The sequence below is a fragment of the Podarcis bocagei genome, assembly GCF_964188305.1.
Source record: "Podarcis bocagei genome assembly, chromosome: 4".
Lineage (NCBI taxonomy): Eukaryota > Metazoa > Chordata > Lepidosauria > Squamata > Lacertidae > Podarcis > Podarcis bocagei.
Window position 1 is genome coordinate 36,786,149 of NC_138128.1, and position 27,288 is coordinate 36,813,436.

General features: G+C 41.8%; 1 protein-coding gene across 2 annotated transcripts in view; it reads left to right on the forward strand.

Annotated features, from left to right (window-relative positions):
* The window catches only part of LOC308586222 (glypican-5-like), a 421,981-nt gene that overhangs the window by 280,829 nt on the left and 113,864 nt on the right, over positions 1–27,288 (forward strand). For both annotated transcript variants that reach the window (XM_081192628.1, XM_081192629.1), the window contains one exon: positions 17,174–17,324. In XM_081192628.1, coding sequence (XP_081048754.1) covers positions 17,174–17,324 — 151 coding nt within the window. The remainder of the gene's footprint in view (positions 1–17,173; positions 17,325–27,288) is intronic.

Below are 27,288 nucleotides of genomic sequence, written 5' to 3' on the forward strand. Positions count from 1 at the left end.
CCACGGGAAATGTGTTGCCCAAATGTACAGTGTTAACAAGATCCCTGGAATGAAACAAAGGGGTATATTTGTAGACAGCATGTTGCTTTCTTTTATGGAGACATCAGTTTGCCGATTGAAAACGGTCCTTCTTTCTGTGCATAGTCTAATTTTAATCTGAAGAGCTAACGTTGCAAATAAGAATTAAAATATGCCTGGAAGTGTTGCTAAAATGTGTGTACAGATTATAAGAACAACAACTGAATTAGAGTAGAACTGTAATTGTGAGAAACCAGCATTACATCTCAACAGAGATGTGGAAGGTTTCTATTAGAGTTACTAAATATGTCTTTCCCAGAATACTTACCAGAACCGCATCCTTTTTCTTCTTCTTTTCAAATTAGCAGACCTTTATTATATTCTTTCTATTCCATGTGTCTCAGCACAGATGCCAAACAGCTGCAAAAGTTCAATCAAATACAGTGGGGGGGTAGTATGGGGTATTCTAAATTAAATACTTATCAGAAGTTTTAAAATATTCAGTGCAGGTTTGGAAAAGAACATTAGCTGTCACCTTGCATTGCCCTTTCCATCATGTCAGTCAAGAAACAGGAAGATAGGTAAGCTTAGCAACCTGAAACATCTTGTTGTGAAGGCTATGATATATGGATGATCCTCCAGAATCTAGTTTTAAGGCTGCAAGTAGCTTTTACTTCATAGGGACGCGGGTGGCGCTGTGGGCAAAAGCCTCAGCACCTAGGACTTGCCGATCGAAAGGTCGGCGGTTCGAATCCCTGCAGTGGGGTGCGCTCCCGTCGCTCGGTCCCAGTGCCTGCCAACCTAGCAGTTCGAAAACACCCCGGGTGCAAGTAGATAAATAGGGACCGCTTACTGGCGGGAAGGTAAACGGCGTTTCCGTGTGCTGCTCTGGTGCCGGTTCGCCAGAGCAGCTTCATCACGCTGGCCACATGACCCGGAAGTGTCTGTGGACAGCTCTGGCTCCCGGCCTCTAGAGTGAGATGAGTGCACAACCCTAGAGTCTGTCAAGACTGGCCCATACGGGCAAGGGTACCTTTACCTTTACCTTTTAGCTTTTACTTCAGCTAGCAGTGTTGCCTAGGGTATGTCCAGGAGCAATGAATTCAACCCTGCATTGGGATCGCCATTGGATTAACATTTGGCAGTAGTTGTTATATGATTTTAACATTTTCCATCCCTAATAACGGTGGGAAAGACAATTGGGCAGTGCTGCACAATCATTATTTATTTCAGAATTAAACAATGCTTATGGGTATGCGATGTGCTTAGTTACATGTAAATGTGATGTGCATAAAGTTATATGATAAAATTAAAATGGTAAGATGCTCCGTAAATGTCAAATAGCAATAATAAAAAATAGTTGAGACTAGGTAGTCCTGTGAGTTGTTTCCATGACTCATTCATAAACAACATCTTGACAAGGAAACCTAGAATTTTGAGCAGGCAGAAGGCAAGTGCTGTAGGCCCTGTCGAAATTTTTAGTTATTTATTTATATTTTAAGAATTAATAGAAAATATCAATGCAACAATTACAATACAAAAAAACAACACAAAAATCAAAATGGTAATGCAGCTTTGTGCAGTATTGATTCATGTAGCTGTCAGACAACTCAAACAAGGGAAATATGTGTAATAAAAGATTAATACATACATTTAATTCCAAAGGTGAATAACTTCACAATAAAGGACCGTGCATCCAGCTTACTTCTAATGCACTGCAATTATTTTTTAAAAGAGTACTTAATTTGAACCAAAGTTGGCCATTTTGGGGAGTCTAGCAAAACAAAACACCGTTGCCAATGAAAACAAGCACGCATGATGTAGAGATGCAGTCCACTTGGACTGCTGTGTTCTGCTAGAATAATGTTTACGCCGATACTTCCCTATCGGCAGATTTCCGTGTTCTGATTATTGTAAGGAACACAACAGAAGAGAAGAACAACTTAACCTATCACATACTATTACTTCAAGTATCCATTAACATATCTCTGCCTCTCTCTTTAACATTCAGTCTTCATCCTTTCATTTCCTCTTCTTAAACATTTAAGTATCAGCAGTGCCAACATCTGACACAAGCCAAAATATTACTGCTTTACAAGACGTAGAGCAGCTCATCAGCAGAACACATGCCTTGCTGAACACCTTTCCAAATAGATCTGAGAGGAGCAACAGATTGTGGCAATTAAAAGAGTCTCTCAAGCACTTCAGACCACAGGTACCTCAGCTGTGCATTTCATATTAATCCAAACCTTCCAAATGATAAAACTTGACACCAGAAGGTCTTTTATTAAGGTTCCACATTATCAGCTTCCCTAGCAAAATAAAAAAATAAAAATAGAATAGAATACATAACACACATGTACATCTTAGTATAATTCCTCTAGAAGAAAAGCTGTCATATTAGAGCAGCAAGAAAACCCTGAGGTACATAATGAGCAGAATTAGTCTGCGCATACACTGATTCATTAACTGCTGTATAGACAATGTAATATCTGTTTAATCTGCCTATCTCTCCGTGTATCCATATATTGAATGATGAAGTAACTGGAGCACTCCAATAGGGAAACAACAGCAAGTGACATTTTTATTTTAATGTATGGTCTTGAAGCAGGCAAACAGGATTTGCTTGAAACCCTGTGCCATCAGTGTAGCCCCTCATGCTGAGAGAAACTTTCCCCCCCACAATAATTTCCAAGTCCCCGCTGCTGTTTATGAACTCACTTGGACAATTTGTAAGACCTAGGTTGCATATATATGCAGATCTGAGTCTTGAGACAAGTCCAAGCAGATCCAGAGCCAGAAAAATAGGCGCAGTGTTGACTGAATTCACTGAATCAAATGTGTGATGTAGGTTCAAAAGAGCTAGAGGAAAGAGTGGAGAAAGAAAATGGTGGGGCGAAAGAACCAGACAGAGCCAGAAAGCCGGTAGGTTGTCTTGGAACACTGGGCAAGGATGAAAGTTGGCATACTTGGCTAGAGGCCTGACAATTTTGCAGGAATGGAGTAGAAAATATGTAGGGTAACCTCCCAGTACATTTTAAATAAGCCAGTGCTTCCACCGCCTGCCACTTCTGTTTTTATCGCAGTGTCTGATTCAATGTTATGTAAAGGGCAAATGTCACATTTTTAGGCATTAAGATTAATTAAATTATGCAAATGCTAAGTGGCCTACAGTGGCGCAAAATTTCAGGATGGGCAGCTTCCAAGCATCAAGACGACATTTGTTGATGGTTTGCAAAGCAGACCTCTTGAAGAAGGCTCATGATGTTGGCATGGGCCCTCCCTGAATCCATGTGCTGTATGGAGAGGTATTGAGCTAACTTGAAATTAGATTCAGTTCACATTTCAGGTGACCCTACGTAATTCACACTTTCTGAAACCACAAAGCAGAATACAGCCATGCTTTGAAAGTTGCATTTCTCTGTATTTTGAAATGGAGCTCTTGGCCATGTGACCAAGAGAGTTCTACACTTTTCCTTTTTGTTATGTGTATCCCTAGATTTGCTCCCCCTAGGTATATATGTAAATAGTAGTACAACCAGGAGATTCCTTAGCCTGTCAAAGTCTAGTGTGTTGCTGCCAACTGGAACAGAGAATAGGACTGGACAATGCTAAACAGACCTTCTGAAGGTTCAAGTGTTCGATAACTGCCCAGAGGGTTCAGCAGGCAGTAATCATTGTCCTCCACATGATTTTATCCATGCAAGGCCTAACATAGGGATTAAACTAATTTATGCACTGGGAATCTGTCCGGTAGACAAGTATTTCTAGTGTTTGTCTTGTGTGTAGGGTGAGGGGGGCAGTTTACACACCATCACCATTTGAACAAATTGATTGGTAAAGGTAAAGGGACCCCTGACCATTAGGTCCAGTCGCGGACGACTATGGGGTTGCAGTGCTCATCTCGCTTTATTTGCCGAGGGAGCCGGCGTACAGCTTCCGGGTCATGTGGCCAGCCAGTGGCGTAGCGTGGGGGGTGCAGGGGGGGCCGGCCGCACCGGGCGCAACATCTGGGGGGGCGCGCTTGCCGCCTCCGGAGTCTCCGAAGAGCCTCGGGCGCAGGCTGTAGCACCAGGGCTGCGGCCAAGAAGCCAAAGCTGAAGAGCCCGCTGAGCGCCGCGCCCAGGCAGAGCGCGCCGGGAGGCACCACCGCCAGGGCCCGGCGGCAGCCGCAGCACCTCGCCACCATTCCGCCGCCAGACTTGCTCGCACAGGCACGGCCGCCCGCCGCCGACGCTGTTGCCTCTGGCGGCGGACACGTGGAGAGAAACAGCGGCAGCCGAGCGGGAGACTCTCCCTTTCTCACTGCAACGCTCCGGGGAGGGGGCGAGGGAGAGAGTCAGGTGGAAACACGCGCGCGCCCCCCAAGCCGCATCTTCGCGGGGGTTGGGGGGCGAAGCCGCCGGGTATTTGCGCCCCAAATTGGGGCGACCGCAAAAAGCCACCCTGCCAGCAGCAAGCTTCAAGGTCAAAGGCTCCCTTCGAGGAAGCTGCGATCCTCTTTTCAATTAAGTCCCCACCCCACCCCAGCTCAGTTCAGTGGGAGGTGGATTTCCCGGGTCTCTTGTCCCTTAGAGGGCGCCTCTCATCATCCCGCCATTCTGAGAGCAGGGAGGGCGCCTCTCAGGAGACTTTCCCCCGCATTTGCTTTCCCGCTCAGGAAAGCGTGCGCGGCCCCGGCTGGATTTGCAACTCTTCTGGTGAGCGTGGTTTAAACCAGAGGCAGGCGCTCCTTCTTGGACAGATGCCTGGAAGAAAAAGACCCCGCGGTCTCTTCCTTTCCTTCCCCTGCAGAGACCAGCCACGCCCCTCAGCCAAGGCCGCCTTGCTTCTCAAAAGAGCCGGTCTACTACAGTTCGTGGCTGCATGGGAGAGCGCTGCTTTCCTTGCAAAAGGCCCCCAGGTTGAGTCGCCAGCTATGAGAGGATGGGAGCAGTGGCGTAGCGTGGGGGGTGAAGGGGGGGTCAGCCGCACCTGGCGCAACATCTGGGGGTTAGGGGGCGCAAATCCATGGGTTAGGGGGCGCAAATTACTTGCCTTGCCCCGGGTGCTGACAACCCACGCTACGCCACTGTGGCCAGCATGACTAAGCCGCTTCTGGTGAACCAGAGCAGTGCACGGAAATGCTGTTTACCCTCCCCCTGGAGCGGTACCTATTTATCTACTTGCACTTTGATGTGCTTTCGAACTGCTAGGTTGGCAGGAGCAGGGACCGAGCAAAGGGAGCTCACCCCGTTGCGGGGATTCGAACCGCTGACCTTCTGATCGGCATGCCCTAGGCTCTGTGGTTTAACCCACAGCGCCACCTGCGTCCCAATTGATTGGTAGAAGGACTCAAATGTTTGAACTATTTCTCACTCAATATTACATGGAACAGTCCAGGGGAATAAGCAGCCATTTGCCCTGACAATGTATCCAAGATTGCCTTGTAAATAGCCTTGAGACAAATGTAAACGGCAATCCATAAATAAACCAATTATTAGAGTGAAGAAAATGATTAAGTCATTGTTCTTCATGGTAACTTTTTAAAAAATAAAAATAAAAATCTTACTGCTAATGTAATAATGTTTAAAAGTTAATTCCGATAACATTCATGCATTTTATTCTTTTGATAGCCAGGGCAGCAAGAATTATTCTAGGTTCCTTAATTAAACCTGAAGAATGAGAGAGAAAGTATGTGTGAGTGCCCTTCCTATCCTTGTTTGTTTTTACAACATTTAATTAGCATAAGAATACAATATCTGCAGTGAGTGTTGATTTTTGTAATTGTTATGTGCTTCAGTAACCTTGTGGAACACACTCTTAATGTTTCAGGTGTAGTAGCAATGCATATGCAGTGATGCAATGACCATGCTGCTCCCACTGCCTCGGCCTCCGTCCATAGTGCAGGTCAATGCAAAGGCTGGATTGTGTTGGAAAAATCATCTCATAATAGGCCCAAGAAATCCAGTGTTCCACTGATCCCAGGGAAACAAGACAGAAATGCTTGCTTCATACATATGAGGGTGAAACACATTTATTCCCCCAGGAGCCCAAACTAATCACGAGTCGCTGTGGCATTTCCCTGTAGCTAAGCAAAGCCCTACAATGTAGTTGGAGAAGGGAAACCAAAATGGCTGAACTCGCTATCCTGTACCCCCACTTACCTGAGAGAAAGTCCCAGTGAAATCAGTAAGACTTGTGCCTGAGTCAACACACATAGAATTGCACTTATCAGGCATGTATCTATAGCAACACATATGTTTTAGCACACCTGTGTTCTTAGCATGTTGTAGAATAGAGGTACGTGCCTGTGGAGCTGAAGTGACTGGATTGGTCATGTGCACAGAAGAAGTGGCTTCAAGGGAAAGCCATGTGGCATCCACAAAGACAGAAGCCTATTACTTGCAGGCAGTGCTGGATTTACATAGAAGCTAAACAAGTTATAGCTTAGGGCCCCACTCTCTTTGGGGGGGGGCAAAAAAAAATTAAAGGGGGGAAAACTGGGCGTACGTTTCCAAAATATAAGATAAAAAATAAATAAAATACAACCTACATACAGCAACAGTGTTTTGTGTTGTGTAGGCTCCTATGATGTAAGTAATGGGCCCCGCCTGCTAGCCTGCTCCCTAAAATATCACTGGTTTGTTCATTTCTATATATAGGGTGCCTACATTCTGCCTAGACTGGTTGCATGGCAACATGTGCAAATGGCTTTAGATACCTATTAGGTCCATAAATTACCACATTGCATATATTCAGCACAAAAGACAGTGACAATTTGTTGTTGACAAAGGACAGCTGGACATACAAAGGGCCCCATTACCTTCAGTAGCTTAGGGCCTTATCAAACCTAAATCCACCCCTGCTTGCAGGAGAACAATAGAAATATGAAGTACTGGTTTTAAAAAATTAACACATAATCTCTGTGTGCCGTCTCTTTCTTGGTATTTAATGAGTAGCTGTGAGAGAATCGCCTGAGGCTAAATCAAGGCAGCCTAACATACAAGTGGATCATTAATATTTCTGACAAGCTAACTGTATAGAAGTCTTCATCTTGTTTGCATAAATGATCCTTTGTTTTAACAAATAATCGTGATTTCCCATACAAGCTGTGTATCCATCTGTAGTGTTCGCATATAATGTGATATTTGCGGATATTTAAATAAATGGGATAAATAATGTAAATTTGTTTTAATTGCAGTGATGATTAAGACTGCATTATTTCTCCATTTTAATAAATTGTTTATTTAAAAAAAATTATTCCAGCAGCAACCTATCATACTTTTCCCACAAACACAGCTATTTCATAGAACTGAACATTTTGTTGTTGTTGTTGTTATTCCTACTACAGTAAGGTTGTTTTGGAGGGGAAATTGCAGGATATCAAGTAGTTGTGCTGGCACTGAATGTGCTCATACTGACTAATTTTTCTGCTTGCAATAATATATCTCTGCATATTAGCTAGATATTAAACTTTCATCTACATATTAAGTATGTAGCATGAGAATTTTGTACAATCAGGCATTTTTAGTACCAGTAAAATGTGGCAATATGTAAATATGCACAATTTAGATGTGTGTTTACAACTGCAGACTTTATATATTATATATTTTTTTATATCTATCTATCATCTATCTATCTATCTATCTATCTATCTATCTATCTATCTATCTATCTATCTATCTATCATCTATCTATCTATCCTGGTCGAAGAACGCATACTTTGTGTGCATAATGGCACAGCTTCAATCTTCAGCATTTTCGGCTACCATTGCAACCCCACTTACTTACTTCTGATTAACCATGGTTGGGATTGTGCTGTTAAAGGACCTCTGGCAGCAGAGCTGGGATAGACATGTGCATAATGGTTTGGATCCTTTGCCAGGCATAATGCACAGTACTTGACTATATGGACCAACAGTATTACTCACTAATATTAGGGATGGAGGAGAAATTTTATTCAGTTTGCTTTTAAAGGTGAACCGACCTAGTTGTCACTTTCTGAAACAATTCATAAACTGAAACCCAGCCATCCTTCAAATTTCATACTTCTCCATATTTCTCAGTGCACTTTTCCAGAGAAACCATGGGTGCAAAAATGCATGTACTGGGCTGCAGTGTGCATAAGAATGCATGCATTTATGAACACAACGTACAAGAATGCATTTTATTAGGGTAAATAGCTTTGCAAAAAATGTGTCTAATAGGGGTTTTGTTCACTTCTATCTGACAAGATGTCTGAAAAGAGGCATCTATACACATATAGCTGAATCCACATAGGTTCCCCTTTTCATATGTCCCACTGAAAGCACAGATACCAGTGGTGGAGCGAGTAATAATAATAATAATATAATTTATTATTTGTACCCCGCCCATCTGGGTGGCTTCCAACAAAGATTAAAAATACATTAAAATGTCACACATTAAAAACTTCCCTGAACAGGGCTGCCTTCAGATGTCTTCTAAATATCAGGTAGTTGTTTATCTCTTTGACATCTGATGGGAGGGCGTTCCACAGGGCGGGCGCCACTACTGAAAAGGCCCTCTGCCTGGTTCCCTGTAGCTTTGCTTCTTGCAGTAAGGGAACCACCAGAAGGCCCACGGCGCTGGACCTCTGTGTCCGGGCAGAATGATGGGGGTGGAGATGCTCCTTCAGGTATACTGTGCCGAGGCAGTTTAAGGCTTTAAAGGTCAACACCAACACTTTGAATTGTGCTCGGAAACGTAGAATTCAACGCCCGCAGGATGTGGCCCCAACAGCTATGGTCTGTCCCTTCCATGGGCATGAGGAAGGTATGAATGAAAAGGGATTCTGCAACTGTTGAATCATGTTATAGTTGCCTTTTCATTTTTTTCTTTTCTCAGTTAGCACAAACACTGTTATGTCAACTGCAACACCCATTTCCATTTTCAGGGATATTCACTTGGACCTCCAACCACCTTGGCAGATGTTGCAGTGCTCTGTTGGTTCCTGCATTATACTCCTCATACATGACCTATAAAAAGAAAGGGAAAAGCCAATCATAATGTACACATCAACCCTGTTTCACTGATAAATTGTGTAGAAACAGGATAGAGTTATACCTATACAGTGGTACCTCGGGTTAAGAACTTAATTCGTTCTGGAGGTCCGTTCTTAACCTGAAACTGTTCTTAACCTGAGGTACCACTTTAGCTAATGGGGCCTCCCACTTTAGCTAATGGGGCCGCCACCGTGCAATTTCTGTTCTCATCCTGAAGCAAAGTTCTTAACCCGAGGTACTATTTCTGGGATAGTGGAGTCTGTTACCTGAAGCGTCTGTAATCTGAGGTATATATGCAACTCAAACCTACAGTAGCCAAATAAACTAGGTAGTTTGGGATTTATTTTTTTCAGACCAAGACCAAAGAAGTTAGCTCAGTGCTAATTTGTTTGATCATATTCTTTAAATTTAATTTATATTCTCACTATTGAAGGGTTCACGTAAAGTCATCCATTTTCTTAGTAACTTTGCATTTAACTATGTTTGTGATTTTACTAATTTGACACTGCCTGAGACCTTGCTGTTATAAATGGCAAGAATGTTCTCCAGTCTTCATGGAGAAATGTCAAACTTTTCATGTTGTCATGAGAATAATCCAAACTAATGCAGAGCTTGGAAACAAATAATTATCTGACAACATGAAACAGAATTAACATGCACTAGAGCATGTCATGAACATTTCCTTCAGCAAGCAAGGTAATTGCTGTCGGAGTACAAAGCAGGAAAAAAAGGGTTTTGTTCTCTTCTATATGACAATTTGGGGGGAGCACTGTTTATTCGCTTAACCCATTAGAACATGCTTCCTCAAAATGGTGCCATTCAAGGACTGATGGAGTGAGACAAGCTTCCGGATTGCAGACACGTCTCATTTCACACTTCCTAGGTCTGATCAAACAGAATGTTCTTGCCCTGTTATTACTAGCCTCAAAGCTGGCAGGTGCGAATGTTTAAGCAGGACAGTTCTATCACAGGTTCATGCTGATCAGTCATTAATTCCATAAATTTATCTCGGAAAGAGTTTGCCCTCATATCTGCACAGACCTGCTGAAAACCATACTGCGTAAAAAGTTTCCTGATGAATTTGGTAAGAGTATAAGAAGTGATTAGTAGCTTATTGGCTTGCAGTTTGATGTTTATTGTTTCAGTGATTTGTTGTGATCGGGGTCACCGAAGATGAAGCAACGTATAAATTTTCAAAATAAGTAACAGTCCTGCTAGATCGAACCAAAGGTCTTCCAGGAAGTACACAACTGGGCAGGGAAGCAACCATCTTCGTCAATTGTATACCCCTAGTCTCTGATACTCACAGATATACTGCGTGTCACCATGGAGACTATTCCACTGTATCTATTCTGCAGAGGGAGAGTACCATCACTTATGTAGCCAACATCATACCACCTGTGCACCAAAGGGGGAGGTATCAGCATACCTAGGGAAACCATGAGATTTGCAGAAGTGCAAAAGAAAAAAAATACAACCCACCTCTAAGGTGTAATGAGGACGTATATATGGCAGTGAGCTGCTGGCTGACTGTTGCAGATGGACAAATCTTTCAGTGCTGGTGTATCTCAGTTACAATTTTTTTTCCCATTTTGAGTTCGGTTAACTAGATTTCAACATTGGTTGGTGATTGTTATTTTTGTATAAAAATTTGTCAGCATTTCTCCAAATATGTACATTTTGGGATGCGTTTTTGCAGAATACGTGAATTTTTGCAAGTGGTTTTCCCCATAATGCATTTAGCGGACTGCCATGGGTGTCCATTGTGTATTGCTTTTTAAACTTGTCTGTTATTTCTTGTGCTATTTTGAAACTGTTTCATTATATTTTGTATCTCACCCTGAGTTCTTAACCTTAATAGGCGTATAGCATCTAGATCAAGGGAAGTAATAGTGCCACTGTATTCTGCTCTGGTCAGACCTCACCTGGAGTACTGTGTCCAGTTCTGGGCACCACAGTTCAAGAAGGACACTGACAAACTGGAACGTGTCCAGAGGAGGGCAACCAAAATGGTCAAAGGCCTGGAAATGATGCCTTATGAGGAACGGCTAAGGGAGCTGGGCATGTTTAGCCTGGAGAAGAGGAGGTTAAGGGGTGATATGATAGCCATGTTCAAATATATAAAAGGATGTCACATAGAGGAGGGAGAAAGGTTGTTTTCTGCTGCTCCAGAGAAGCGGACACGGAGCAATGGATCCAAACTACAAGAAAGAAGTTTCCACCTAAACATTAGGAAGAACTTCCTGACAGTAAGAGCTGTTCGACAGTGGAATTTGCTGCCAAGGAGTGTGGTGGAGTCTCCTTCTTTGGAGGTCTTTAAGCAGAGGCTTGACAACCATATGTCAGGAGTGCTCTGATGGTGTTTCCTGCTTGGCAGGGGGTTGGACTCGATGGCCCTTGTGGTCTATTCCAACTCTATGATTCTATGAGTCTTATGTGGAAGACAATAACAATATTTTTTGTACACTTTTCACTAATATAGGTGTTTTTATGCACACTTCTCCATAATATTCACATCATTGTACATAATTTCTTGCAGTACAAAATTTGGAAAAGTGTGAATTAGAGGATAGGTGCATTATTTGTTTCTATACTGTTTCAGGAATGTGAATTGTGCAGATTTGCATTAAGGTGCCAAACAAACAAAATTTCTTCTCTATCCCTACTAATTTATTAGTATTTCAATCCCATCTTTACTTGATCCAAAGTGAACAAGCACAAAACATTCATTGGTGCCCAAAGCAACCATTTCCTCCTTTTCTCCTCTGAAAGGCCTCAAGCAACTTCCCTGGGCAGGAGGAGGTGGAGTTGATAGCAACCCCCCCCCCCAGACCTGCTGGTGAAGGGTGAGTAATAAAGATAAAAATTAAAAATATAATAAAGATGATGGTGGTGATGATACTACACAGTTACTTGTTTACTAAAAAATAAATCTGAAAATATTTAGTTTTCTTAATATAATTTTGATAATATTGCCCATCATTCCAGGAAGGCATCCATTTAAAATAGCCATGTGCTATATAGAAATCCAGGCTAAAACACAGCTTTAGGAATCCTGTAGGCACTAAAGCTAGCATAGATGACTAGCTTTTATTTGATCCCTTGCTTCTAAAAGTTTCTTTTGTTTGATCCCTTGCTTCTAAAATATCTTCACATTATAGGTACAGAACCTGTGAAGTAAAAGACTTGAAAGTCCGAAAGATGATGAAAAGATTAGCAGCCAGAACAAATGCATGTTTACTCAAATGTAAGTCCCTGCAGAGTTCAGTGGGCCTTACTTCCTGGCAAGCATGCCTAGGATTGCAGCCTTAAACCATGAAATGATAAAAAGAATTAGATGAGGAATGACATGAATGGTTTTTAGAACAATTCATGCCATGAGCTTTACTGAGACTACCGAAACTATTCAAAGTACAATCTTATTTTAAAATTGAAAAAAGAAATCCAAACGTATTAAGAGAATGTTATTTAACTGTATTAGAAGTCTATTGAAATTAATGTCAAGAAACTATTAGCATGTCAGGGTAGGGGCTATAAGTCAGTGGTAGAGCACAGACTTGGCATATAGAAAGCCCCAGATTTAATCCCTACCATATCCAGTGTTTTCAAAAGGTAGATGATGATATGCTTGAGATCCAGGCAGCCATTGCTGGTCAGAGTACCTGTACTGTATGGTATATCAGGTCGATAGACAAATGATACAGACAAATTGGCTAAGGTTGCTTCCTATGTGTCTCTAAGCAAAGATCACACTTTTAAGTCATTTGCATAAGGACGCTTTCTTGCATCATTTGTGCAAAAGTCAGCAATGGCATTTGCTCATCCCATTAGACGCCAATACATAATTTGCTACGGCATATTAAAAAAGGAAATTAACTGCCAAAGTCTTGCTGAAAGATCATGCTTTTGGTTAGTAAATGATCCATGCCAAATGTCTTTCTGGCCTTCAGGAAAGCATCAGCAAGTGAGAGCCAGGATTCCACTCTCAGTCTTTGTAGATGATTAAAGTGGGGGGAAGCAGGACAGTTCTGGATGTTTCTGTTGTTTTGCAGTGATTGCCTACTGGGGGGATTTGAATGCAAAGGTTTGCTGAAGGTTACCACAACAATCAAGTGAAGAGGCATTTTGGAAAGCAATTGCCATACAGAATTCAGGCCTCTCTATTCCAAGCACGCACTATTAGTCAGCTTTATTTGAATGGGATCCTTGTAAGACAAGTGTGGCATAGTGGAAAGCATATCAGACAAGGCTGTGGAGAGCTGGGTTCAGGAATTGATGATGGATTACTTTTATTACTATGAATCTTCTCCATAAGGGTCATTAATGTTGTTACATGGTATCCTTCTGGCTTGCTAGAATAAATCTAACACTATATGAGGGGGGAAAGGGTAAATTAGATAAGTTTTTTTTCTGAGCTATACAATTCTGTTCATATTTATATTTATCTACTGCATATCAGATTGTGTGTATCTATCCAGCCCCACATATCAACTCAATTTTGGCTTGATCAGTAAAGTTTCACTTCTGTCTCCTTGTTACACTAGAAAAGAGACACACTTAGGTTGTTGTCATGGTCCCTGTTTCTAACAGTGTAGGGTTAAGAAACTGAAGCTGTGGTCTCTGGGTGTAATCCTGTATCCTTTCTCAGAAGGACAGACAATAAACTAGCCCTTAAGGTATGCTGGCAAGCTCCCAGATCTTCTTCCATATCATTGTTCTTCATTTCCAATCCTACAGTGTTGTTTGGTATACCCTCTCAGAGTTCTCCTAAATGATGGACGCGTTGTGTTCCGCACACAGTCATACACAGCAAGGCTTGAGACAGGGAAACGTATCCTGTCTTCAAGATACCACACAGGCTAGAATTGCATTGGATGCCTTTCCTAGCATCTCATTTGCACTTACAACTTACAAGAACAAAACCATTTGGTAAAAGGTTCCATATGCTGATTCCTCTGTTGGATCAAGATCCAACAGAGGAATCAGCATATGGAACCTTTTACCAAATGGTTTTGTTCTTGCAAAGCCTAACTTGCTTATCCCTTTTGCCAGTAACCTTTCAGAAATCTCAGCAGAGAAAGTGAAACATTTTGAACTCTGCAGGTGAAGGTGATCAGAGCAAAAGGAAGTTACAGGTTGGGAGGTAAAATCTGCATGTGGTAGTACAGTTGATCTCTTCAAACTAAACAGGCAGGCTGGGAGCATTTCCATACAGTATGAGATGGTTATTAGAATTAATGCAATACCAGCACTACAAAACAGGTTGCAGAGGTGGGACAAAACTGGTTTTCTTCTCCTGAAAAGAGCGCAGTAAAAAAATTGCACAAGAAAAGCAGCTGTGCTCAGTTATTACGTGATGCACACAAATGTCTAAGTGAAGCTCATTCAAATTGCCAGACTATGTGGAATAACATGAAAATATGTCCCATTGAATTCAGTAGGGCGCATAGTCAGAATCAGGCTCTTGCCATGGCCAGAAATGAGTCGTAAGTGCTGAATAACTCTTAACAGGATTTTCTGCCTTTCACAGAGAGTAAATATGACTTCTTTCAGTGGCAAGCAGTCATATAAGCCTGTATTTAATTATACATTGGCTCCATAAAACATAAGCATTTATTCAACAGGAAGGCCATAGAAAGCTGACTGTGTCTAGTTATCTTACAGCCAAAACACAACAGAAATCTGTGAGACAATGAAGCAATCCTTCATCATGTATAAAAGGACTTTTAAAAGCAAGCTCGTTCTACCATGTCGGAATGACATCAGGCTTTCAGATAATGAATAATAGTAATGATGAACATCAAGCTGCTTGTTTTAAAATAAAATTGAACTACAATTGGATATTGTCATGTTGACACAAATCATGTCTCTGATGCCCATCTGTAAAAAGTATGACACCGTGAACTTTTTGCAATAGGGCTTAATAATTACCCTGTGTTTCTCCAAAAGAAAGGAGCATTTGTTGATGATGCATGCTTTTGTTGCCTCCCATGAAAGATTGTGATGAATCACTGAATGGTGTGTAATGTAAGTATATGTCAACATACTCAGTATGCGTCTAGTCTTACCACCTACCTCCTCCATTGTTTGAATGCTGTGAGCATAAGAAAGCAATTGTCCATTTCTTGCAGTGTTCACCATTGTCCAGTCTTCAGGGAAACAGCTAGTGGGTCACCTCAGAAGTAATAAAAAAAAAATGAACAGTGGGAGGGGGAGTAGTTAGTGACTACACAGTCTCTTCTGATGAAAAAAGGGGGAGGAAATGTTATGGGGAAAACTGAAAATCCTTTCTAATTCCTGAACAGCTATACAATACTGACGTTTCAAACCATTCAAAATGAAAGCAGCCCAAGCAAAATGATGATTGTTGTAAGTGATCATACAAAGGGAAGCTGAAGTTTTGAGACTAAAGATAGAAAGAACAAAACCTCAAAATTTTCAGTGATATTTATGCTTTTCATCACACTTGTGCTAGTGGAGGCCTTGTAAAGCGTACAACAGCTTCAGAAAGGCTTGTCAGAACTATAGCACAGGGAGAGCTAAATTCTCCCTCCCTACCTGCCATGGTCCCAATACAGTGGTACCTTGGGTTACATACCCTTCAGGTTACATACACTTCAGGTTACAGACTCCGCTAACCCAGAAATATTACCTCGGGTTAAGAACTTTGCTTCAGGGTGAGAACAGAAATCGTGCAGCAGCAGCGCAGTGGCAGCAGGAGGCCCCATTAGCTAAAATGCTGCTTCAGGTTAAGAACAGTTTCAGGTTAAGGACGGACCTCCAGAACGAATTAACTTCTTAACCTGAGGTACCACTGTACTTCTCTCTGGCTGATATTTGCATAACAAAAAAAAATGTTATACTGATTGCAAATATGTTGATTGTATTGTGGCCCTCTGGATAATTGTATTGTAGAGTTGAGAGGACTCCAAGGGTCAGTGTTGAACTCCAACTCCCATCAGCACCAACATTGGCCTATATTGTCTGGGAACTATAGTCTAAGAATGTCTGGAGCAGCATTAGTTCCCCACCCTGTCCCAAGGAAAATACCCAGAAGTCTTTCTTTGCAACCCTATCTTCATTTCCTCTGCCTCCAGCTTAAGGAGGGAAGTCTCGGCAAACGAAAGAACAAAAAAAACCAGAAGACTACTGTGGTCCCATCAGTAGCCTTCCAGCACCCTGATAGCCTGCCTCTACTACTACCCCTCCTCCCAAACAGAATTTTTGTTTATGTGGTGCGTCCTGCAGCAGTTCAGGAGCCTCGAGGCTTTAGAGTCCAGAATCCCTATTTGGGGGAAACAAGTAAAAATCAACATATGTGGCAGTTTTTCCATAAGTCTTTGACCTTAAGAAGGTGGTTCAGTAAGCTGTGTGCCCTGTAAAAAGAACCAAAAGGAAGTACATATAGTGTATGTTTAGACTCCAGAATTAGTTTTTATGTGATGGCCAGCAACTTGAACAGCTTTAAAAGAATGGAGAATAAGGTTGCTAATGCCTACCAGTAGTGATGGTTGTATTACTTCCAGGATCCAAGGCAGTATGTCTCTGAATACCAGTTGCTGGGGAATGCAAGCAGGAAGAGCGCTCTTCCGCTCCCATAGGAATCTGGTTGTCTGTTATGGGGCCAGGATACTGGACCGGATAGGTTTTTGTTATAATCCAGTAGGGTCCTTATTCTGTTCTTATGAGTCACATCTATAGCTAGCCTTATCCCTGGGGGTTTTCACTGAACATTCATTGTGTCATATTCCAGCTCCTAGCCAATGCAATTACTGACTTCAGGAAAGTGGGGAAAGGAAGTGGTTGAAAAATGACATCCCCCTGCACAACCTAACATCAGAGAAGCTGCAAGTGAAAGATGCTGTAAAGTGAAAGATTGACGTTGGAGAAGGAAGGAGATTTCACTCAGCCAGATGTGCGTTCCAGGACCTCAAATGCCCAGGGTCTCATTTATGAGCTCTTCAATAACGTCCCACCTTCCATTCAGTGACTCTGTGCTGTTTGATATGGGCTGATATGAAATTGCAAGAATGTGGCTTCCAATGGGGAAACGGGCCAATGAAATAAGGAAGCCCCCAGCACCTTTCCTTTGAAGACCGAACTGTAGAAAATCATTAAAACGACAACCAACATTTTATTTTATTTTTTAGGGGGCGACTGAGAAAACAAACTTAAAGTCGGAAAGAATGGCTATCAGGGACGGTGGCAGTGGGAATGGAATGAATGAAGAGGTGGGATCCAGTGGAGAATGTGATGATGAGGACGGATGTCAAGGATCTGGTGAGAGAAGCCTCACGAAAGGTAGGTCCAATAGTTTTGCATAGATTCACTAAGCTGTGTTTGACTTTTATCTCATCCAGGTACTACACTAACCCTTGGATAGGTAACCTTTAGCCTTCCAGATGTTGCTAAGACTCTAACATGACCAATGGGTGGGTGGTGTAGTGCAGCAACATCTGGAGAGCCACAGGCTCCCCATTTCTGCGCAAAACAATGATTTGATTCTATGGGAACGAACCTAGTCTCCTCCTGCCACCACTACTGTCCCATCTTCTTACGTGGCCTTCAAAAACATTTTTCTTCCCATTTTAGCAGCTTCTTGTGTTGTGTGGGCCAGCTATTGTTGCTTAACATTAGCTGTGAGATTCAAAACAAGCCAGCTTCAAACCACGGGCTGTGAATCGGGCATGCTGGAACTAGTTTGGGCATGGCAGGAAGGCATGACGCTTCCAAACTGCTTCTTTCAGCCGCACGAATGGTAAGCACGCATGCCCAGGAGGAAGCTAGGCTCCTTCACGGAGCACTAAGCCATGGTTCAGCGTGAAGTCTAACCACAACCACTGTGACTTAAGCCTTTCTTGGATAGTACCGTGGCTCCACAAATTTTAAAATAACAACTGCTAGTTCTTTTGACTTGAACATAGTTGAAATAAGCAAGCATAGCATTTGAACCAAAGTTTTGCCATTTGATTATGGTATTTTACTAAAGGTGTATTGCCTGTCTGCTCATACACAGTTCATTGTCTTCTCTGGTGTTTCTGTAAAGGAATGTTGACTTGTTTGCGGGGCAGGGCATGCGTTATGGATAATGTTGATGGAGTAAACGTCTAAGCCTAAGGCAGTGTGCTGCTTTATAGGATAGGAGCTATGTTTCATCCATGATTATAGGTTCTTCGCCTTAGGCCATACTGCAGTGGTGACTTCTAATTTAAAGCCATTATTTCTACGTTAATGTGCATTCTAGAAAACCCTGTGCAATGTTTTCCTTCCTGTGTTTTCCAGCCTGGATTTTAGACTTGTTAAGTGCTTTAAGTAACATGTTTTCTCTTCAAAGCGGTGCAAATTAAACAGCAGCCAGGTGCTACTAAGTATTTTTTAATTGACTATTAGACTATTTAAATGCTATAGCTGTGCCAGAATCTACCAAGGCTCTATTGTCTCTCAGACACTCAGTAATGTAAAATGAAAAGCATTGAAATCTTGTCTAATAGTTGGCTCATCTACACAATATGTGAAATCTGCATTCCTCCCTCCCCCTGATATTGCCACAGATGGAAGTGAGAAAGAGAAAAAATGTTTTTTCATAACTAGTGATGAAATTATTTGGTAGAAACCATATATTCCAAAAATATAGTTCATATAAAGTGTTGCACATGCTTTATATTTATAGCATTAACAGCAGCAATTCCACCTTGAAAAAATTATAATGGTATTTTGTAATTAACTCTAAAGTAGTGTTATGTGTTCAGGTCGCTAGCTGTAAATCTGTTTTGCATATTCCGATGCAATTAAGAGAGAGAGTGGGAGTCATCTAATTAAAGGGCTCCTTTGCTTTTACAGTAGTATGATTTTTCAGAATCCTAGCAATTTCAATCCATTGTCAGTTTTGTATAATGCCGTAAACCTTGGTCTATTTAAATTGGTACCATAGTGTGGATGTGTGCATTTCGCAGCTTGAGACATACCCAGAATAATTGTTCCATTTAACTTCCGGAGGCGGCGCGCTCAGCAATGGCGGTCCTCTTCAGTTGCTGAAGAGGGGCTCCGCGGAAAAGGGTCGTGCGCTGCGGCACAGCGACGACCCATGAAGAAAAACCACTGGTAGAGTGAGCCAGTGGCCGTGGGATTCGGCGGGCACCAGGAGCGACCCCCGAAACGCAGAAGGGACCCCGTAAGGGGTTTCGGAACGTGAAGGGGGTAGCGGTGCTGTGGATCCATCGCTCTTTCCGCGGAAGTGAAGCCGCGCGGCTGCTGCTGATCAGCGCTGACCTTTCTTCCTTCAACAATCGAACTGAAACAACTTACTCGTGAGTAGGAAATTTGAAGCTTTGTACGAACTAAATTTGGAGAAATTTGGCTGAAAGCGGGAGACGCTAAAAAGGAAGTCAGTCTCCCGGCTCTGTTTAAAGTATTGAGCAAAGCCCCTTTAAAGCTGAAGCGCTGAAAGGAATCTTAAAAGAGTTGGAATTTATCTGCAAATTCGACCTTGATTGATTAAAAGTTAAAGAAAGGACATAACAGTTTTATAAGTGACAATTTTATGTTCCTCTTTCTTTTACCTTGTGGATTACAAATTTTTGAAACCCTGTTCTCGGTCTGACTGGATACAAGTAACATCGGTCTGCAGTAACTGTAGACAAAGTTAGAAGTAACATTGGGCTACTTTGTAACCGGGAAAAGGAACTGTTGCAAGCACCTTGGTAAAGAACTTTTATTCTCTGCAGTTTAAGCTCAAGGAGAGGGGCTCCCCCCCCTTGTTTTGGATAATATTTTTCTTTTGTGTGTAAAGGGAACTTTTGGTGGAAATTTCCTATCCTTCTCCCTAATTTTTAGGGAGCTCCCCCTGCTGGATTGTGGATTTAATAGTATTTGAGAACTGCTACTAGTCTTGGAATTTTCCTGCCCGGATGTTTATTTTTTCTGGAATTAATTTTCCCATGGGATTTACAATTTGACCTTGATACTGGGACAGCTGTGGAATGAGTGGCACAGCAAAAACAAGGGCTGCAGAAAGAAAAAAAGCAAAACAAACTGAACTTTTGCAATTAACTCTGCCTGTGCAGCCACGCAGATCATCTGTCCCAATCGTGACAGGCCTGCAGGAAGGACAAGCTATACAGCCTACTTTTGGAGAGATGGCTGCTGGAGGGATAGACTCCGTATCTAAAGAAATATTGGAGCAGTTGGCAGCACTGAACAAGAAAGCGGATGAACAAGCACTTAGGTTTGATGAACAAGCTGCTAAACTTGACCAGGTAACAGCCTCAATTAACAAATTGACAGACCAAGTTTCTAAAAACTCTCAGGCCATAGATAATATTGAAAAGACTGCAACAGAAAATCGGAAACTGGCACAGGAAGCAAATACAAAAGCAGACGAAAATAAAAAGAGGATAGAGGAATTAAGAGGCGAAGTCAGACCACTGAGTAGACAGGTGACTGAACAACAAGTGTACCTGTCCCTTGCAGAGCTGAAAAATAGGGAAAATAACCTCAGAATTAGAAACATTCCAGAATCAGAAAAGGAGGATTTGATTGGATTTTTGACAACAGAATTATCCAAATTCTGGGGTGTGGCAGAGGAAAAAGATTTTAAAATTGTCACCGCTTTCAGACTAGGAAGAGTGGCTAGGAAGGATAAACCAAGAGATTGCCTGATCATTTTCAGATCTAGGCAAGAAAAAGAAACCATACTCGGCTTGCATTTTAAAAATCCATTGGTGATCCAGGGAAAAAAGGCAGAAATTTTTAGAGATATACCAAAACAACTTCTGGACTTAAGAGCCACATATAAAGACCTAGCAAGCTTACTGAGAAACAACACAATCCCATACAGGTGGGAATTCCCTCAAGGATTATCTTTTACCTTGAAAGGGGTGAGGGTAAGAATCAGAACAGCAGAGGAGCAAGAAAAGTTCCTAAACGACCACGGGGAAGACCTTCGGAAAGGAATAGCAGGTGCCTGGCCACCTCCTCCGCCTGGATTGAATCCGGTTCCACCTCCAGAAAAAAACGAAAAAGGAGACACCCCAGCAGGTAAATAATTAGTCCAAGATGTCTCTACAGCTTCTCAGTTGGAACATTAATGGCGCAAATTCTCCCGAAAGAAGGAAAAAGATTTTTCATATTTTGAGAAAAGAACAATTAGACATTATTTGCCTTCAAGAAACGCATGTGACTAGGCTCCATAGGAGAGTATTAATCAACAAGAGACTAGGCCAAGAATTTATCTCATCAGATAAGGTAAAAAAAAGAGGAGTAGTGATTTATGCAAAGGAGACTCTAGCACCAAAATTGATCTTTAAAGATGAACAAGGAAGAATTTTGGCGATTGAAATTCAAGCACAAGGAGAGAAATTTTTGATTGTAGGAATTTATGCACCAAACGATGGGAAATCGGAATTTTATAAGAAGCTACATGAGACAATGTTGGACTATATTGACTATACTAACATCATCCTGATGGGTGATATGAATGGAGTTGTCTCCACACATATGGATAAGTCTCAAAATCAGAACTTGACCAAAGATGGCAGACTCCCAAAGACTTTTTTTGAACTTACAGACAATATGGACTTGATTGACATCTGGAGAACAAAGAACCCTCTAGGTAAAGAGGGAACTTTTTTCTCTGAGGCCCATCTTTCGTGGACAAGAATCGACCAGATTTGGACATCTAGAGGACTGGCACCTAAGACAAAAAAAGTCGAGATCTGCCCTAAAACTTGCTCTGACCACAACGCCTTGAAAATAGATTTAAGACTGGCACCAGCTGGATCCTTCAGATGGAGAATGAATGACTATTTGTTTAGAGATCAGGAGATTGTGAAGAAGGCCCAAAAAACGCTGAAAGATTACTTCGAAATAAATTTGAATACTTTGGTGGAAAAGAAAACAATCTGGGACGCAAGTAAAGCTGTGATGAGAGGATTTCTGATACAGCAGAACTCTATCAAGAAAAAACTCTGGAATGGTAAAAAGGATAAGATCTTGGAGAAGATAAGAGATGGCGAGAAAAAGTTGAGACTAAACCCAAAATCAAAAGAAGTTTTAAGAGAAATAAAATTCCATCAAGCACAATATGCAAAATTGATAAATCAAGAAGTTGAATGGAAAATTAAACAAATGAAACAAAGATCATTCGAATCGGCAAATAAATGTGGGAAGCTGCTGGCATGGCAGCTGAAAAAGAGACAAAAGTTGAACTTTGTTACCAATCTAGAGGTTGAGGGAGAATGTATTCAGAAACCAGAAGATATTAGAAAGTGCTTCCAGAGATATTTTAGAAAATTGTTTACTCAAGGACCCCAAGTGGAGACTGAGATAGATAATTTTCTAGGAAGTTATGGCCTCCAAAAATTAACACAAGACAAGCAAACAGCCCTGAATTACAAAATAACACAACAGGAGATTGAAAGTGCCATTCAGAACATGCAACTAGGCAAATCTCCAGGTCCAGATGGGCTTACCTCCAAATACTACAAGACATTGAAGGAATATTTGGTTCAGCCATTAATGGAGGTATGTAACCAAATTATGGAAGGAAAGGGGGCACCCGAATCGTGGAAAGAGGCATTCATCACCTTGATTCCTAAATTGGAATCTGAAAAGACTCAACTCAGGAATTATCGCCCTATCTCACTCCTAAATGTGGATTACAAAATTTTTGCTAACATTTTGGCAAACAGATTGAAAAAAGTCTTGAATGAAGTAATTCATAAAGACCAAGCAGGCTTTCTCCCTGGCAGGCATATGTCTGACAACACTAGGAATATCATTGATGTTTTGGAGTTATTACAGACAAATCTGAACACGAAGGCAGCTTTGATATTTATAGATGCCGAGAAAGCCTTTGATAACATATCTTGGAAATTTATGAAGAAAAATTTGGAAGGGATGGGAGTGGGAAGGGCGTTCCAAAATGGTATTGAAGCAATCTATTCAGAGCAAAAAGCTAAATTGATAGTAAACAACGTGGTGACTGAGGAGTTTAAAATTGAAAAAGGGACACGACAGGGGTGCCCCTTATCACCCTTGTTATTTATTTCTGTCCTGGAGGTGTTGCTGAATATGATTAGGAAGGACCAGCGGGTGGAAGGAATACAGGTCGGGGAAAAACAATACAAATTGAAGGCCTTTGCAGATGACCTGGTTTTGACATTACAGGAGCCAGAAGCTAGTACAAAAAGAGCCTTAGAACTAATTTCTGAATTTGGTCGGGTGGCGGGATTTAAGCTGAACAAACAAAAAACCAAGGTTTTGGCTAAAAACTTGACACCTTCAGAAATAGATGGGTTTCAGAAGGAAACAGAATTAAATGTTGTTCCAAAAGTGAAATACCTGGGGGTTAACCTGACTGGGAGAAATTTGAATTTGTTTAAAGATAATTATGAAAAATGTTGGTCGGAAATCAAAAAGGATTTAGAAACATGGTCGAGACTGAGACTTACCTTGTCGGGCAGAATAGCTGCAGTCAAAATGAATGTATTGCCAAGAATGTTGTTTCTGTTTCAAACCCTTCAGATCGTGGACAGAGTGGAATGCTTTGGAAAGTGGCAGAGGGACATTGCGAAGTTTGTCTGGCAGGGCAAAAAGCCCCGAATAAAATTTAAAATATTAACAGATGCAAAGGAAAGAGGGGGGTTTGCCCTGCCGGACCTAAGACTGTACTATGAAGCTGCATCCCTCTGCTGGTTGAAAGATTGGTTTTTGTTAGAAAACACTGATGTCCTAGATCTGGAAGGGCATAGCAATGCTTTTGGTTGGCATGCATATCTCTGGTACGACAAGGCAAAGTCTCATAAACTGTTTAAAAACCATATTGTCAGGAAAGCTCTACTTATTGTCTGGACTAAATACAAAGACTTACTCGAAAGTAAGACTCCGAGGTGGTTATCACCGGTAGAGGCTAAGGCCGTAAAATTTCGTAATATGGAGACTGGCTGGTTGAAATATTGTGAGATAATTGAAAGAGATGGTGACACTTGGAGGTTGCAGAGTTTCGAAAAACTGAAAGGAAAGGTGCGAGATTGGTTTCATTATGCCCAAATTTTAGAGACTTTTAAAAAAGACAAAAAAATTGGTTTCCAGGTGGAAAAATCAAAATTAGAGACAGAATTACTTGAACCTAAGACGAAAGTGCTTTCAAGAATGTATAATTTGCTGCTTAAGTGGAACACTCAAGATGAGATAGTTAAATCAGCTATGATAAAATGGGCACAAGACATCGGGTACAACATTATGTCTGAAGACTGGGAAAGGTTATGGACCACCGGTATGAAATTTACGGCATGTACTGCCTTAAAGGAAAACATCATGAAAATGGTATACAGGTGGTACATGACCCCAGTCAAACTTGCAAAGATATATCATTTGTCTGACAATAAATGTTGGAAATGTAAGGAAGCTGAGGGAACCTTTTTTCACCTCTGGTGGGCATGCCCGAGGGTGAAGGCCTTCTGGGAAATGATCTATAACGAGTTGAAAAAGGTGTTTAAATACACCTTTCACAAGAAACCAGAGGCCTTCCTCCTGGGCATTGTGGGCCAGAGAGTGTTAAAAAAAGATAGAACTTTCTTTCTATATGCAACCACAGCAGCAAGAATTCTTATAGCTAAACACTGGAAGGCACAGGAGTTACCCACGCTGGAAGAATGGCATTTGCAGCTGATGGACTATATGGAATTAGCTGAAATGACAGCCAGAATCCGAGACCTGGGAGAAGACGCCGTGGAAGAGGACTGGAAGAAATTTAAGGACTATTTACAAAAATATTATAAGCTATATGAATGTTGAGAATTTGCTAAATGTTCTGGAAAAACATGCTTCAGTATTGAATTTGGTAAATGTTGAAAATTAAGTTAAGATTTCGAAATGTATAAATTGTGGACTATATAACTAAAGGAAAACACAAAAACATATGAAATAAGGTATTAATTTGCTGTTTATTTTTATTGTAAAGAAAACAGGGGATGGGGGACGTGGGGAAGTCTGATCGATCATGAAAATGGATGTGAAAAATGTGAATCTTTTCTTTTTTTTCTTTTATAACTTCTTTTCTTTTCTGTAAAACTGCTTTTGATGTGCTATGGATGATATACCTTTCTTTTACCCTGGAAAAAAGCAATAAAACTTTATTAAAAAAAAAAATAATTGTTCCATTTATATTGTTAGCACCAGTTTGAGCTTTCTGTCTGCCCTCTCTTAGCAGCCACCCTAATCTAATACAGAATTTGGTGTGACAGTGCTAGCACATAGAATGTTTGTTCGCGATTGGCCACCCCAAAATTGCCATGGCCATCTGAATAGGGTTAACTGGAAAGGAAGGTCAATTGTTTACAAAGATGTGGGGGGTGGAATCAAATTGCTTGGATTTGTTTTGGAGGGGGCATTTATTTTAGTTGCAGGGAATGAAAAGCTTTTGCAGTCATGCGCCTTTAAGGGTGATAGAGGGCTTCCTCTCCTCTCTCTGCTGGTTCCAGCTTCTCCTGGTTCTTTAAGCAAATGTCATGGCTCCAGATACTGGAAGTGGAGGAAAGCACCTGCATCACAGTGCAAAAGCTCCAATCACTGTGACTTTAAGAGTTGAAGGGAATGTGATGGGGGAGGGGAGAAGTTACCTGCCCCCCTCACAAGCAGCAGCATTACAAAGATAAAAAGAGGAGGACTTGTCACCATTGCTGCCCCTAAGGTAAGCAGTCTCACCTGATTTGGCAAGATGGTGTGCCCTCCACTTCCAAAATTCCCCTCATTTGGGGGGTGGGATGGGGACAGGGTAAATAGTGCCCAGAAGTTGAGGGGAAGAGGAAATGGAGAACGATTCATTACGTGCATATGCTATCTTCAGTTAGCAGAAAGTGATAATTCCTCGAGTATCTTACAATTAAGCTTCTCCAAGCAATTCAGTGTGATAGGAGACACTTCCCCTTAAATAACAGCCAGTATTTAAAGAAGCGTGGGCTAAAGCATCAAGAGGATGAGTTCCTTTCATTGTTTGGATCATGTGTAGCTTTCTCTACAGTGGATAAAATATTTAGTAGTCAATGAGCAAATGTTCCAAGCATATTATAGAAAGAAATGAGTACTGCATTGCGTTCAACGGAACACATTGAATGACAATAGATGTACCTCCTTTTGGGTAGCTGGAATTTATTTTTTACCATCTCTTTTATGCTTCTGCTACTTAGCTGCCCTCTTTTTTGGGTAGAGGGAATTGGCCACCTGGTTCCACCACGTTGGTCTACATGGTGACACCACCATGGATTGACAAGTTTTCAGAGTACAGTGGTACCTCGGGTTACATACGCTTCAGGTTACATACGTTTCAGGTTACACACTCCGCTAACCCAGAAATAGTGCTTCAGGTTAAGAACTTTGCTTCAGGATAAGAACTGAAATTGGGCTTCGGCAATGCGGCAGCAGGAGGAGGCCCCATTAGCTAAAGTGGTGCTTCAGGTTAAGAACAGTTTCAGGTTAAGAACGGACCTCTGGAACGACTTAAGTACTTAACCCGAGGTACCACTGTAAAGGAAAGGGATGAATACAGGGCGTTGCCAGTGGCGTAGCAGGGAGCAGCCTGGGGTGGAGAGAGGAGAGTCGTGGCAACGCTACTGCCTGCCCTTCTCAGTTGTGGTGCACCGGCCACGGCAGCGCTGCAAGCCTGTCCCAGGCAGAGCTAGCCTACAGTTTGTGCCTGATTTTATGGTGGGATGAGCAAGAGAGAAAGTGAGCTGCCGGAGATGTTTTCAGACCTTAAAGACGCGCAAGCAAAACTGTAAAATAATAAGCAAACCCAGGCAGATATACTCTGTAATGGAATTAGTTTGGTATGGAAAGCACAACCCATGCAGGTTATCACAGTCCTGGCCGATGTCATCATTGAGTTGGGCTGGACTGGGCAGTTGCCAGAGCTCAGGTGTCTTGAATAGCCACCATTTATTACAGATAGGTAGCCGTGTTGGTCTGCCATAGTCAAAATAAAAAAATTCCTTCCAGTAGCACCTTAAAGACCAACTAAGTTAGTTCTTGGTATGAGCTTTCGTGTGCATGCACACTTCTTCAGATACACTGAAACAGAAGTTGCCAGATCCTTCTATATAGTGAGAAGGTGGGGAGGGGTATTACTCAGAAGGGTGGTGGGAATGGGAGATTGGCAGATAGGCTCATCTCAGCTATCTGCCAATCTCCCATTCCCACCACTCTTCTGAGTAATACCCCTCCCCACCTTCTCACTATATAGAAGGGTCTGGCAACTTCTGTTTCAGTG